The sequence below is a fragment of the Ruditapes philippinarum genome, unplaced genomic scaffold, assembly GCF_026571515.1.
Source record: "Ruditapes philippinarum isolate M1 unplaced genomic scaffold, ASM2657151v2 ctg2227_1_1_1_1, whole genome shotgun sequence".
NCBI classification, from domain to species: domain Eukaryota; kingdom Metazoa; phylum Mollusca; class Bivalvia; order Venerida; family Veneridae; genus Ruditapes; species Ruditapes philippinarum.
In genome coordinates, this window is record NW_026858304.1 from 125,577 (window position 1) to 138,623 (window position 13,047).

The 13,047-nt window shown below is 31.6% G+C and overlaps 1 protein-coding gene across 1 annotated transcript; it reads right to left on the minus strand.

Annotated features, from left to right (window-relative positions):
* Positions 1-129: 129 nt before the first annotated feature.
* On the minus strand, positions 130-6,846 carry LOC132752723 (uncharacterized). The gene is made up of 3 exons (XM_060743088.1): positions 6,537-6,846; positions 4,221-4,350; positions 130-1,354 (listed from the first exon to the last, which is right to left on the minus strand). Exons 2-3 carry the CDS (start codon positions 4,327-4,329, stop codon positions 375-377), a joined length of 1,089 nt encoding a protein of 362 aa, XP_060599071.1. The 5' UTR covers positions 4,330-4,350; positions 6,537-6,846; the 3' UTR covers positions 130-374.
* Between the last annotated feature and the right edge of the window lie 6,201 nt (positions 6,847-13,047).

Below are 13,047 nucleotides of genomic sequence, written 5' to 3' on the forward strand. Positions count from 1 at the left end.
GGGGGCGGGGCAAATAATCAGACGTCGGTGATCACTATGGACACTTGGATTTCTTCTCACAACAAGGCCCATAAATAAAAAATGTTTTGCAAGATAAAAAATGAGGATCAAAATAAAATCAAAACTATCTTTCAGAGTTACTCGGCCATTCAGGCCCTGTATAAAGTCATGTTCTTTTATGACATTGTTTATCAAAAAGTTAGAATGAAACCAAAGCAAGCAAATGATTACAAACAATAATAATAATAAATTAATTATACATGTAAATATTGACTTCTGAAGTTAAACATTCACTATAAATACTTTTTTTAAATATACATCAATCAAAATAGTGTTCGAAGGTCTCCGTCTGGACATAATTTGTCGTAAATAGTCTAATATATCTGAGCATGTTTTACAATATCTTTTATATGCATATACTCTTGATGTGGCCAGATTATATCCGATATTCGAGTTACATAGCTGTGAATCCAGTGATGTTCGGCATAAGCGTATTTCGAACGAAAGCTCATGTACCGTTTGAAAAGTTCGGGACAGGCACGTTTTTGGTTGAAATTCAACGAATAGAACAGAAAACAATCTCTGAACATACGTAACACACGGTAATTGTAAGTATCCAAAGTGTTGAAGAAATATTTTGAATTTGCAACGTATACCGCTTCACTGTGATCCTCGGGTAAAGCACCTTTATAGAAAAAGGGTGAGTTACTCTGGGGTTTTAATTCTTTATAAAAGTCGTTATAATGCTGCTGAAGATTATTATATTGAAGGAAGTTGCTAGTAACAAACGTGGGTCCTGCAACGTCGATTTTCTCCCTCAATACCTGATATAGAAATAAATTGTCTATCATCAGCTTGAAAAACGGGTGTTTAGGTCGGCACATCATTATAGCATTGGACATGAAATAGTGTCGGTTGTACGTTAATACTGACATTTCAAAAGGCTCTGGGGAGAAGATACAGGCATATTTACTTGTGACCCTCGCCAGGGGTCTTAAACATTCAAAGTCTAAATCTGCATAAACTCCCCCAAACTCATATAAAACCACATAACGTAGTGCGTCTGCTCTGTTAACAGGATCCTCATATGAGTCCCAGACTGGTATAAAATCCGGTCGTTTCTCCAACACCAGCTTCCGGGCCGAATCATCAGTCCAAAAATAGTATTGCCAGTCTGGATTTGTGTCAGTAAATGACTTTATGTAGCCTTTGTAGGATGCTTTAACATGTTCTGTTTTGCTCGTCTGGTGTAAAATATGAGGTATAATGGGCTCAGTTTCGGTACCAGCAGGGAAGTCTGTGTCTATTTCCGGTTCAAAAGGTTGACAATCTTTATAGGCAGAAATCATCAGGGCTGAAAATAATAGTTACAAAACAGATCTGAAATGCTCAATTTCCAATATTTAAAAAGGTGTGCTATCATTTTGGCATCATCGTACCATGCAGTAACTTCCCAGGGGAGGTTATCGCATTGTAAAATCAGAAATAAACATTACTAAGGAGAAAGTATAGTTTAGATCGCAAGTTGCTTTGCTGTTATATTTTTACATAAAGTTTTTCTAATATATACATTTCACAGTTTAAAATGGATAGGGACCATCGTGTTGATTCTTCAACATTGAGATGCCGATGATCAGTCTCTATCCCGGCTTTATAATAGTCGTTACCGCCAACGATATTGCGGATGAAATTTATACCAAAAGCTCATATAACTTATATTGTTTGGGCCATTTCAGAAAAAAAAACTGACTTACGGTATGATCATCTTAATGCATTACCTTCGCTCTGAAGAGTATTCAAATAGGCTAGAACTACTGTTTACTGCACTGAAATTTAGTGCCTTTGGTTCAAACCCCAGGATGTTCAACTTTTTTTTATTTCTTTTTTTTATGAATTTATTATTATTATTTATAATGTTTTGTATAACTCTAGAAATGAAGTTAAAAACTACTCTTTGAACATTTAAATAAAAAAGCACATACACGTATTCATCAAGTTTAAGCTTGGTTTACTTTTGCTATGTATGGTGGCTGATTTGTGCCATTTCGCGTTTTCGCCCCGCGACCCCGCCAAGCGAAAAGTCGAGAATTAACAAGTTAAAATGGCGGGGGTGCGGAGCGAAAATACGCTAATTAGCGGGGGCGCGGAGCTAAAAGTCGAGATTTAATTGTAAAACCGCGGGGCCGCGAAGCGAAATATTTATTGTTATAGGGCGCTAATAAGCGTGCTGTTCTTCGCGCCCCCGCCAAATTATTCTTAAAAACCTCGACTTTTCGCTCCGCGCCCCCGCTAATTAGCGTGTTTTCGCCCCGCGCCCCCGCCGTTTAATTTCTTAAATCTCGTCCCGCGACCCCGCGGGGCGAAGTTTTGTTTCTTAAATTTCGCCCCGCGCCCCCGCTAATTAGCGTGTTTTCGCCACGCGACCCGCCGTTTTATTTCTTAAATTTCGCTTCGCGACACCGCGGGACGAAGTTTTATTCTTAATTTTCGTTTTCCGGTTTTTAGTGGGGCATGCGCAGTTTGTTTTACACAATGTGTTAACACAGGCAAGAATGCATTCTATCAGTAACTTTGTGACATTTTAACAGGTTAAACAAAAATTCAATACAGTATAGATACCGATTAACTTTTGATTTAGAGATATTTTCTTCTATTATTCTGTGGAAATCGAAAACACGAAAATTAAGAAATAAAAACTTCGGCCCGCGTGAGCGCGGAGCGAAATTTAAGGAATTAAACGGCGGGGTCGCGGGGCGAAAATACGCTAATTAGCGGAGGCGCCGAACGAGGTTGCAAGAATGAATAAAACCGCGGAGGCGCGGAGCGAAAAGACGAGATTTAATTACAAAAACGGCGGGGCAGCGGAGCGAAAACACGCTAATTAGCGGGGGCGCGGAGCGAAAAGTCGAGTTTTTAAAGAATAATTTTGCGGGGGCGCGAACAACAGCACGCTGATTAGCGCCCTATAACAATAAATATTTCGCTTCGCGGCCCCGCGGTTTTACAATAAAATCTTGACTTTTCGCCACGCGACCCCGCTAATTAGCGTGTTTTCGCTCCGCGCCCCCGCCATTTTAACTTGTTAATTCTCGACTTTTCGCTTGGCGGGGTCGCGGGGCGAAAACACGAATGGCACAAATCAGCCACCATAGCTATGTGACCAGTGCAGAGCATGATCAGCTTTCGTGCTGTCTGAACAAGTTCTGCACTGTTCGTTATTAAGTCAATAAAAGTACATATTTTAAAGACGATGAATGATTTTGTCAAGATTGAAAGATGGAACAGTCCATTTGATATATTTAGCATGGAAATGGTGAAAGTATTTTTTTCAAAAATGCGTCATTACATAAAGCAAATTAAGTTTAAAGGCATGAGTTAATCAAAAACTGAAATATTTTTTCTTTTATTAACTGTCTAAGATCCATACTATGTTGACACCGGGGCAAAATATTTAAACGATATTTTCACAATAGACCATCTTTGTAGATTTATTGAAAACCGATTTCCTCTAACAACAAAATTATACTTCTTTCAAATCTCATTGAAATCATATCCCAACCCTTCGACAGGTCTTCGTTGCGATGAGTAACGGGGCGAAATAGATGATCTGATTTTAATGAGATTGGAAACTAGCTAAATATTTGAAAGGACCGATTTAAATAAGTAACAATTATTGAATGATTAGGAATGGTATTGACAATTAAATTTTGACATCTTGTTACAAATTTATATTCAAAATTTAAATGATTTATTGTACCATATATGTTTTTATCTACCAAATTGTTTTATTGATATTTACACTCTCCATCTCTAAATGAAACTCAATGCTATATATCAAATTCTGTAGTGATGATGTACTATGTATAATATCCAAATATGTTTTATTCTATGAATAATCAGTAAAACCTGTCTAATATATCAAAATAAGATAAAAAGAAACTCGTTCATTTCTTATTTGCAAAACAATCACATCATAAAGAGTAATATCTGTCTATTATTAAAATAAAATAAAAAAAAACATACATTTCTTATTTGAACCAAAAAACAACAACAACAACAACAACAAAAAAAAAAAAAAAAAAAAAAAAAAAAAAAAAAAAAAAAAAAAAAAAAACAACAAGTTAAGCGTCGTCATAGTAACGATAATAACGTGAAAAAAATACTATTTAATATTCAAATTAATCAAATTGTAATTACATAAAATAACGCCGCATACTCACCAACGTGAAACATGAACAGCAGAAGGCCACTCACGATTAAGATCCGACAGGTTGATTTAGAAATATAAATCCTGCCTGTAAGCAACAAACATCTCCGCCGGCTAATCATTTTTTTTTTCAAAATGTACACCTGAAAAGTATTTTTTTTGTTTTCAAATATTATATACCAAAACCTGACCGTCGTTCACAAATTTTTTATATTTTTAAAATAAAGCGATCAGTTACAGCAATTCTTACAAAGAAAATCTTTCCATTTATTCAACATATTTCTGTCAAACCATTTAATCTGTCTCAAAAATTCAATAATTCAATAATTTATTTCAATAATAATTAATAATGTCTCAAATATTGTCTTCTCACGGCCCATAAATCCCGACCTCAGGATTATCTGTGCTTGCATATATTAAACATGTACTATCCCTTAGTCACATTTAACTTGGAATCAAGCACATTTGTGTACACATATATTCTACCAAAATAAGTAAAATAAAACAACCTTTAACTCGATCTTTTCGTAATTATGTAACCAAAAATACCATATATCGTAAACTAAACCGGCGACTATCCGATAATGGCGTACCGCCCGTTTTAACTGCTATCCAATAGAACACTCCTATCCTTGCTATTTAACATTATTGTACAATAGAAGAATTATTAGAATATTGTGTTTAAAACAATAAATATGCACGTAGATGTAATATTTCAAAATAGACTAAAGAAAAAAATCGTGACAACCACCTAGCGACTGTATAAAAATATTTTGTTTTGAACTAAATTTAGACATTAATTTTTGCTGAATGCTACCTACTGCAATATCATTGACTTCTTATTGGGTTAAAATGATAGCCTTTATACACTGGTTTTGATCAAGACTTGACTTTTTGTTTATTCAACGAAATGTTTGCTTTCAGGCGAACCTATATATGAAATTTTTTTATATTTGAATATAAAACACGTTTAAGGTTGTTGTTTTTTCAAAATGACAGTAAAGAAGCGTTCCAAAATATATAAAAAAATGAATATAAATAAATAAATAAATGAATATAAAAATAAATAAATAAATAAATAAATAAATAAATAAATAAATAAAATGTCCAAATATTTCAGCATTTTACAACATTCACAATTTAATAAAGTAAATAAAATATATCACTCTTTTTTTTTCTATCAAAATGTTATTAATACTTATAATTCTACATCAAAATGTCCAATGCAAGATTTATTTTAAATTAAAATATCAGACAGGCATATGGTACGAAAATAATTACTCTAATCATCAACATATACATGTATATTTTTGAAGCAGCAGTTTTTTGTTGTTGTTGTTGTTGTTGTTGTTGCTGTAGATATCTTTACGCATTTTTTTTTCGCACTTCCTTTGATGAGTGATAAACCATGGCATATTATTAATGTATCTTTTCATAGTATACTATAAAAAAAATTGACGGTCTCTCTTTACCATAATATCAGTATCATTCCGCATCAATAATTTTCAATAGACTAAGTATGAAAAATATGCATATTATTCGTACATGTCCGAAGAGTTATTTAGTACTTTAGCATTTAATATACACATATAAATGTGTGAAGTGTTGCTATTTTTTACTTGTACTTATTTACTAATGTAAACATATGAATTTCGTATTCTATCCAAAAAAAATAATTTAGTTTATTCTGTTCTGTTCTGTTCTGTTCTCAGTTAATGATACGTTAATTACATAAATCTGTGAATTGGATTCCGATTTATAGTTTATAAATAAATAAATAAAAAATAAATAAAAAATAAATAAATAAATAAATAAATAAATAATAAATAAATAGATAAATAAATAAATAAATAAATAAATAAATAAATAATACGAAACAGCGAACTATCGGAGGAAAACAACGAAGAGATGAACAAATAAATCCTAATCAATCAATCAATCAATCAATCAATCAATCAATCAATCAATCAATCAATCAATCAATCAATCAATCAATCAACCATAACATGTAAGTGATTTTTTGCTATTGAATATATGATCTTTGATTTATCAAACTTAGTTTTGCAATATTTTCTGATTATCTTAATTTTAGATAATTTGTATTTAATCAATCCAAAACTAAACAATACAATACAATAAATACAATGCAATGCAATACAATACAATTTAGTTTATTTAGCATTACACAATTTACAATGTTTTTAGCATACAAAGTATACATATACGAAACATATGCATTTATATGTGAAAGTGATACATTTAACAAGTGATTGTTTATGGACCAATACAATGAACAAGAGTCATAGTAAATGATGTAATTTATACTTACTTCTTGCAGTGATAAGCTTTCTAATCCTTTTATATAAATGCCTTGAAGCTGATATACGTCGTGTCAAACTTTCAAAATGGAGAAATTGAAGTCACTTTGTTATGCAGTACGGTTATAATTCAATCCTAAAACAAGCAATTTCAATTATTTACATTTCCTGCTGTACAAAGAAAAGCAAAAAAGTTTACCGAAGCCGTTTCACATCCGAAAAATTACCAACATTATTGAAACTTGTGTTTACTCTAAACGTTGCAAATTTGATAATATTAAAAAAAAAAACACATCACGTATTCTTTATCAATAAAATATTTGAAACACCGTCAGGGCAATTGTTAATAACAAAATTTTCATACTTCTTTGAGATATTATTTACTACGACATAAAAAATGGATCAGACATTTTAGTATCTCTATATTGCCTTTTATGAGGCTTTCTATGAAGTTGTTTTTTTTGTAACTTCCTGAAAAGCTTTTTATATAAAATGCGACAGCTCATGACTGAGCTTGTATGCTATAAATATTATATCTATTTATAAATATTGCATATATCATATGACATTAACTTGATTTCATATCTATCATTTCTTAACTTTTACTTAAAATCCGTGAATCAATATGAAGTAATAGAGGGAGTGTTGAAAGTGACCTCTCTATGTTAATGTTTAAGCTCACATATCCAACTTTAGTTAAGAACGACACACAGACAGAGTAATAAGGAAAGAGGCTTTGTTTGAAGAGTATCAGAGCACTATTGACACGGTCATGTAAATATAGTCGCCGTTGTAAATCCATACAAGTAAAATACTCTAGAAAACTGGATTGGACAAAAAAGTTGGAAGGACATATATTTCGACATAACAGAAAAAAACAACAAATTCTTTACCATTCTAGATGAAGAGCACCACAAAATCTTGTGTTTTAAAGTCTGATGTAAATAACTATTTATTATTTATTCTATTGCCAGCAGGGATAAATTTAGGCGAGCTTGTAAAAATGTACATGTACGTATAATGCATTGAAGGGTTGCCCAGGGGCTTTCATACACTATAAACTTAAGGAGTAAAGATTGATTGATTGATTGATTGATTTATAAATCTTCTAATTAATTATCAGAAATATTGCTACAATACTTAATTTTTGTGTGTTAATAATTTATAAATTATTTTCTTGAAATGAAAGTAGCATGAAGGTAACAAGAGGTCTGAAAACTTTTTGTGTTTGTTTTTTGGTTTGTTTTATGCCTAGTTTTTTGTCGAAATACACACATTTATGAATTTCAATAGAACAATAGTGTTCTTTTCAAGTTTAAGTGAATGAAACTGCAAACTTCTTCAAATATTTATAAATGTTAGTGTTTTTAAAAATATTCTTTGAAATTTCCATAAGGAAATTCGGCAAGATAAAAAACCCATGCAGACAAAATAAGACCATCATAGCATGATTTTGAGTTACGTGGCCTTGAATCAGTTGATTGTAGGTGGATTTATTGACTATTTTACAGACGAAAATGGTTTATTTTGGTTCGATTTAATGTCGCACCAACACAGTATAGGTCGTATGGCAACTTATCAGCTTTACTAATTGAGGAAGACCACAGGTGTCCATCTGTACGTTATTTCAGTCACAAACGGGCACTCGAGTAGAACGACCTTCGTTCCATAATCTAGCTGGCGGGAAATGTAATATATACAACAATTTAGACACGGGCCAACTATTAGAAATGAAATTCTGAAGGACACCCAAACTGTGTATATTATGTTTGCTAAATGTAACTCGTAAACTGAATATGTTATTTTAATTGTTCCATATGTTTTAACCCAACTGATTGAAAGGGTGATTTCCCGTGAAATGAGTACCCCCTAGATTTCAGAGGCTTTTTGTTATAAATGGCAACTGACACGCATCAAATTAATTTATATATTTACCACAGTGAAATATAAAACCGAACATAAAACTACGATAGAAATATCGTAATAGTCTGAAAAAGATTATATCTACCCTTAAAAGGCACAGTATCAAAGCTCTTTAACGTCAAAAAGATCAAAGATCAAAATACATGTTACAGGTATATTTAACTATCTATTACCGGTATGTATAAAAGCGCTGGAACACTACAGATTAGTCATTATTCATCGGTACTGTAATCATCATGAAGCCTCATGGACCGAAAACGAGACGCTAGCGATAGTTTACGAACAGAGTTCGGAAACTCTCGCTACGCAATCAATATCTGCTAACTTGCGTTCTTCGGGACAAATAAAATGTTTTAGTTTAAACATATTTATTTTAGCTCGATTGCGAAACAAGTTTATACAATTTATATCAATCACTTTCGAGTCCGCTTCCCGGTACCAACCAGTACTGGTGTCATATAAGGAATCATGATCGTGACCCGAGAAGGGCTCCAACCCATGAATCCTGGGTTGAGAGGCAGACACCTTTACCAATAGGGCCACCGCACAACTAATAGTTAAACTGAACTGTAAAATGTATTGCAAATGAAAAATATGTCCATTTATGTCGTTTATCTTTTAAAGACTGAAACACTCTCGTAAGACACACATATATATACTACTAGTATATATATATATCAGTAAAAAGGGAAGAAATAGAATTCATTTTGTAAACCGAATTGGAATCATTGAAAATAATACATTTGATTTGTAAAAGTATTTGTACATGTATCTGAAAAGTAAGGCAATATTTTTATTATGTCAAGTAGTCCGGTATTATTATACTTTAAGCATTAAAGAAAACAATTACACTCCCAGTTTGATATGTTCTTAAATTCTCAAAAAATCTTTACAAATGTCTAAACCTTTGTGAAAACATCGTAAAAGATACATGTAGTTAAAAATCTTGAAGGTAAAAATCTTGAAGGTAATAAGGTGATAAATGAAAAGCTTTCAATTTGAATTAGACAATTTCCATTAGGCATGAAGGTATCATGCGCAAGGTAGAACCGTTATGATAATATCTATGTTGATGAAAGACAGAACTAGGCCAAAACAAGACCTAGAAGGACATTTGTTCGATACATCCAAAATATATAAAACATTCACATTGCTTTCCAAATATTTGTTTTAACTCAATATAGATTTAAAAAAAGATACTAATTTAAATATGTTAAGTTGAAAAGGAAATAACAAAGAAAGGATCAGTCATTTATATTAAATTATGTTTGGACAGTTACAAAGAAACTGAAGACGGTATAGAAAGAACTTCATATAATTTATACACAAAAGCAAAAGAGAATAGACTGGTTCCCTTCGTACTTGGATGGGAACCATACTAGGACAGGAAACCAGATTATAGAAATGAACTTCAACAATAGAAGTTTTATTTAAGACTTAAGCATACAGCTCATCGTCATAACATAAATATTATAACCCCTCACTTTTTTCGTAATGCTAATTTCCCATAGGCCTCTGGGAGTTATTTTTACTGTTAATGCAAGTGTACCACGTGACTAAGAATTTTGTACTGTTACATAGGTAACAGTATTTTTAACAGTATAAAATCTGGTCACGTGGTATATTTTCTAAATAAAATGAAATAAAATGGTCGCCATTTTTCTCTCGATTCATTCTTATTTTCGACGATAGGACATCGCCGAAGTAACTATTACTCCCATAAAATTTAGTTCTTTGCACACTAGAGTTCCTTTCGCGTATAAAATATCTTTTTGTTCAAGAATAGTCAAAAGGAAACATCCGTTTTCAACGGAAGTATTTGTAATGTGAACAATTTTATGTCAAACAGGAACATGCAGACGATTAAAGCATGCAACAAAAGATTATTTAACAATTTTAACCAGTGAAACGTTACAGATAGAGTTGGTGGACAGACATCTGTAGGATATCATCGTTATTTTCTAAATGCACTTTGTCAAAAACCATGCGAAGAATATTCTGGATACAGAACGATCAGATTTCACAGATAATAACCTTATAAATGGGTTAGTGTTTTGTTTTCTAAATAAAACACAGCTTATTTTATGTTTATGACTTGTAGATATCATCACTTGCCTAAAGAATAAAAGAAAAACAGCTTCTCAAGTAGGCAAACAGTACACTTAAAACTTGCAAGGTAAGGGCAGTTTAGTTATTGCTTCTCTTGGTTTATTTTTGTTACAGTTAGATTTAGTTGACAAATTCAGATCATCACAGTATTTGTTCGGGGTAATAAAATAAATAACACATGGGTTTGTGGGTAACAGTAAAAATATCACCCCTCGTATAAATACTGTTACCCTCGGCTACGCCTCGGGTAACAGTATTTTCCTCGGGATGATACTTTTACTGTTACCCACAAACCAATGTGTTATTTATATAATACACACAAATCACATAAATTATAAAAAAACTTTACAACAAATATTTGTCTAAATTTAACGAAAAGAAATGAAAACTAACACAACTCATGGATATGTAAATGTTTTCACTTGACCATTGTGCAGGCTATAGACGGCCTTTAACAGGTAAATATCATTTCCTCAATCATTTGTTGTCTTTTAACACCTTTTTGTAGATAAGACTATCTGTCATCAAGCCAGGGTGTTACCTGGACATATCTTGACCTAGTCAAAACATAAAAGTTGCATATTAGAAAAATTCAAAACAAAAGTGTCACTCCTTCAGATGAATTATATTATATATATGAAAATAGTGTTACTGTCAAAATTGGCCAATCAAAACAAAGCTTTTCCTAGAAATACATTTAAGTCCTCTTCCCTGTTGTAGATGTACATTATCAGCTAAGTTATCATGGAGTTAACAGAATATCAGCATCTTGTTCAATTCATTAATTCTAACTATAGTGCATATCCAGAACATCTACAGGACCATTCTTCAAAGGCCCTTAAAAACAAGAGAGACAACTTCAAGGCAAAGGCAAAGAAATATTTTGTGAAAGGTACAATAATCTCACAAGCTTTTATACTTGTTATTTTACTTTGCAGAAACCATACACATTTTTGCATATGTAAAACTAAAATTTAAACTAAATGATTAATGAAAGGTAAAGAAAATTGATATAGGAGACTATAATGTGGAATATTATCTAAAAGAAGTTGAATTTTATTGAAAACATTTAAAAAATACAGCAACATAATAAAATGAAAGTAACAAAAGTAACATAAGTATATGGGTGCAGTTGATTCATAATTAATTTTTCTAATTCATTCATTTATTTATATATATAATCAATTGTTTTCATATTGTTCGTTGTTTTCTAGTTACTAGTTGACTAGTGTCTGAAGTTTCTTGTATATTATCTGTATAAAAATCATAAATGCATTTAGTTTAATTGGAGGGACTATAGATTTCACAAGTCCGTGTGTTCATCTGTCCATCCGAAACACTGGATCCGGTGATAACACAAAAAGTTAATAAATGTCACATTTGCAATAAGTGGGTGCATTTTTCTATAGATTTAAACATAAAAAATTTGGAGATACATGTAGTATATTTGAAGGAACTTGCAAATCTCATGGCTGGATTTTGGTTTCCACATCTCAGTTTAAGTTTATTTGTCATGAAAGATGGCATATAGAATGGAGATTTTATTGATTTCTAAGTGAAGATGTCCTTGTTAGTTAAGATATATATTGAATTTAGTAAACTTACAGTAATTTTTCATAAAAAGGTTGAATTTTTATGAAAACTTGCAATTCTCATGACCGAGAATTATCAAATTTGCTTTTCATTCTGTAATGGTTTAAATCAGATGACAGAAACATCATAAGGGCAAAATATTACTCACATATGTATTTTGTATGTGTAATAAATGTCATGTTTGCAATAAGTGGGTGCATTTTTCTATAGATTTTAACACATAAAATTTGGCGATAGTATATTTGAAGGAACTTGCAAATCTCGTGGCTGAATTTTGGTTAAATCCACGTCTCAGTTTAATTTTTTTTGTCGTAAAAGATGGCATATAGAATGAAGAGTTTGTTGATTTCTAAGTGAAGATGTCCGTGTTAGTTAAGATATATATTGAATTTAGTAAACTTACAGTAATTTTTCATAAAAAGGTTGAATTTTTATGAAAACTTGCAATTCTCATGACCAAGAATTATCAAATTTGCTTTTATTCAGTAATGGTTCAAATCAGATGACAGAAACATCATAAAGGCAAAATATCTGCACTCACATATGTATTTTGTATGTGTAATAAATGTCATGGTTGCAATAAGTAGTTGCATTTTTCTATAGATTTTAACATCTAAAATTTGGCGATAGTATATTTGAAGGAACTTGCAAATCTCATGGCTGAATTTTGGTTTCCACGTCTCAGTTTAGATTTTTTTGTCGTAAAAGATTGCATTTAGAATGAAGAGTTTGTTGATTTCTAAGTGAAGATGTCCTTGTTAGTTAAGATATATATTGAATTTAGTAAACTTACAGTAATTTTTCATAAAAAGGTTGAATTTTTATGAAAACTTGCAATTCTCATGACCAAGAATTATCAAATTTGCTTTTATTCAGTAATGGTTCAAATCAGATGAC

Excerpts from the sequence above, each read along its gene's own strand:
- LOC132752723 (XM_060743088.1), bottom strand. The coding sequence starts at position 4,329 with ATGATTAGCCGGCGGAGATGTTTGTTGCTTACAGGCAGGATTTATATT. Across the intron at positions 1,355-4,220 it reads GCTGTTCATGTTTCACGTTG|CCCTGATGATTTCTGCCTAT; the intron begins GTGAGTATGCGG and ends TATTATTTTCAG.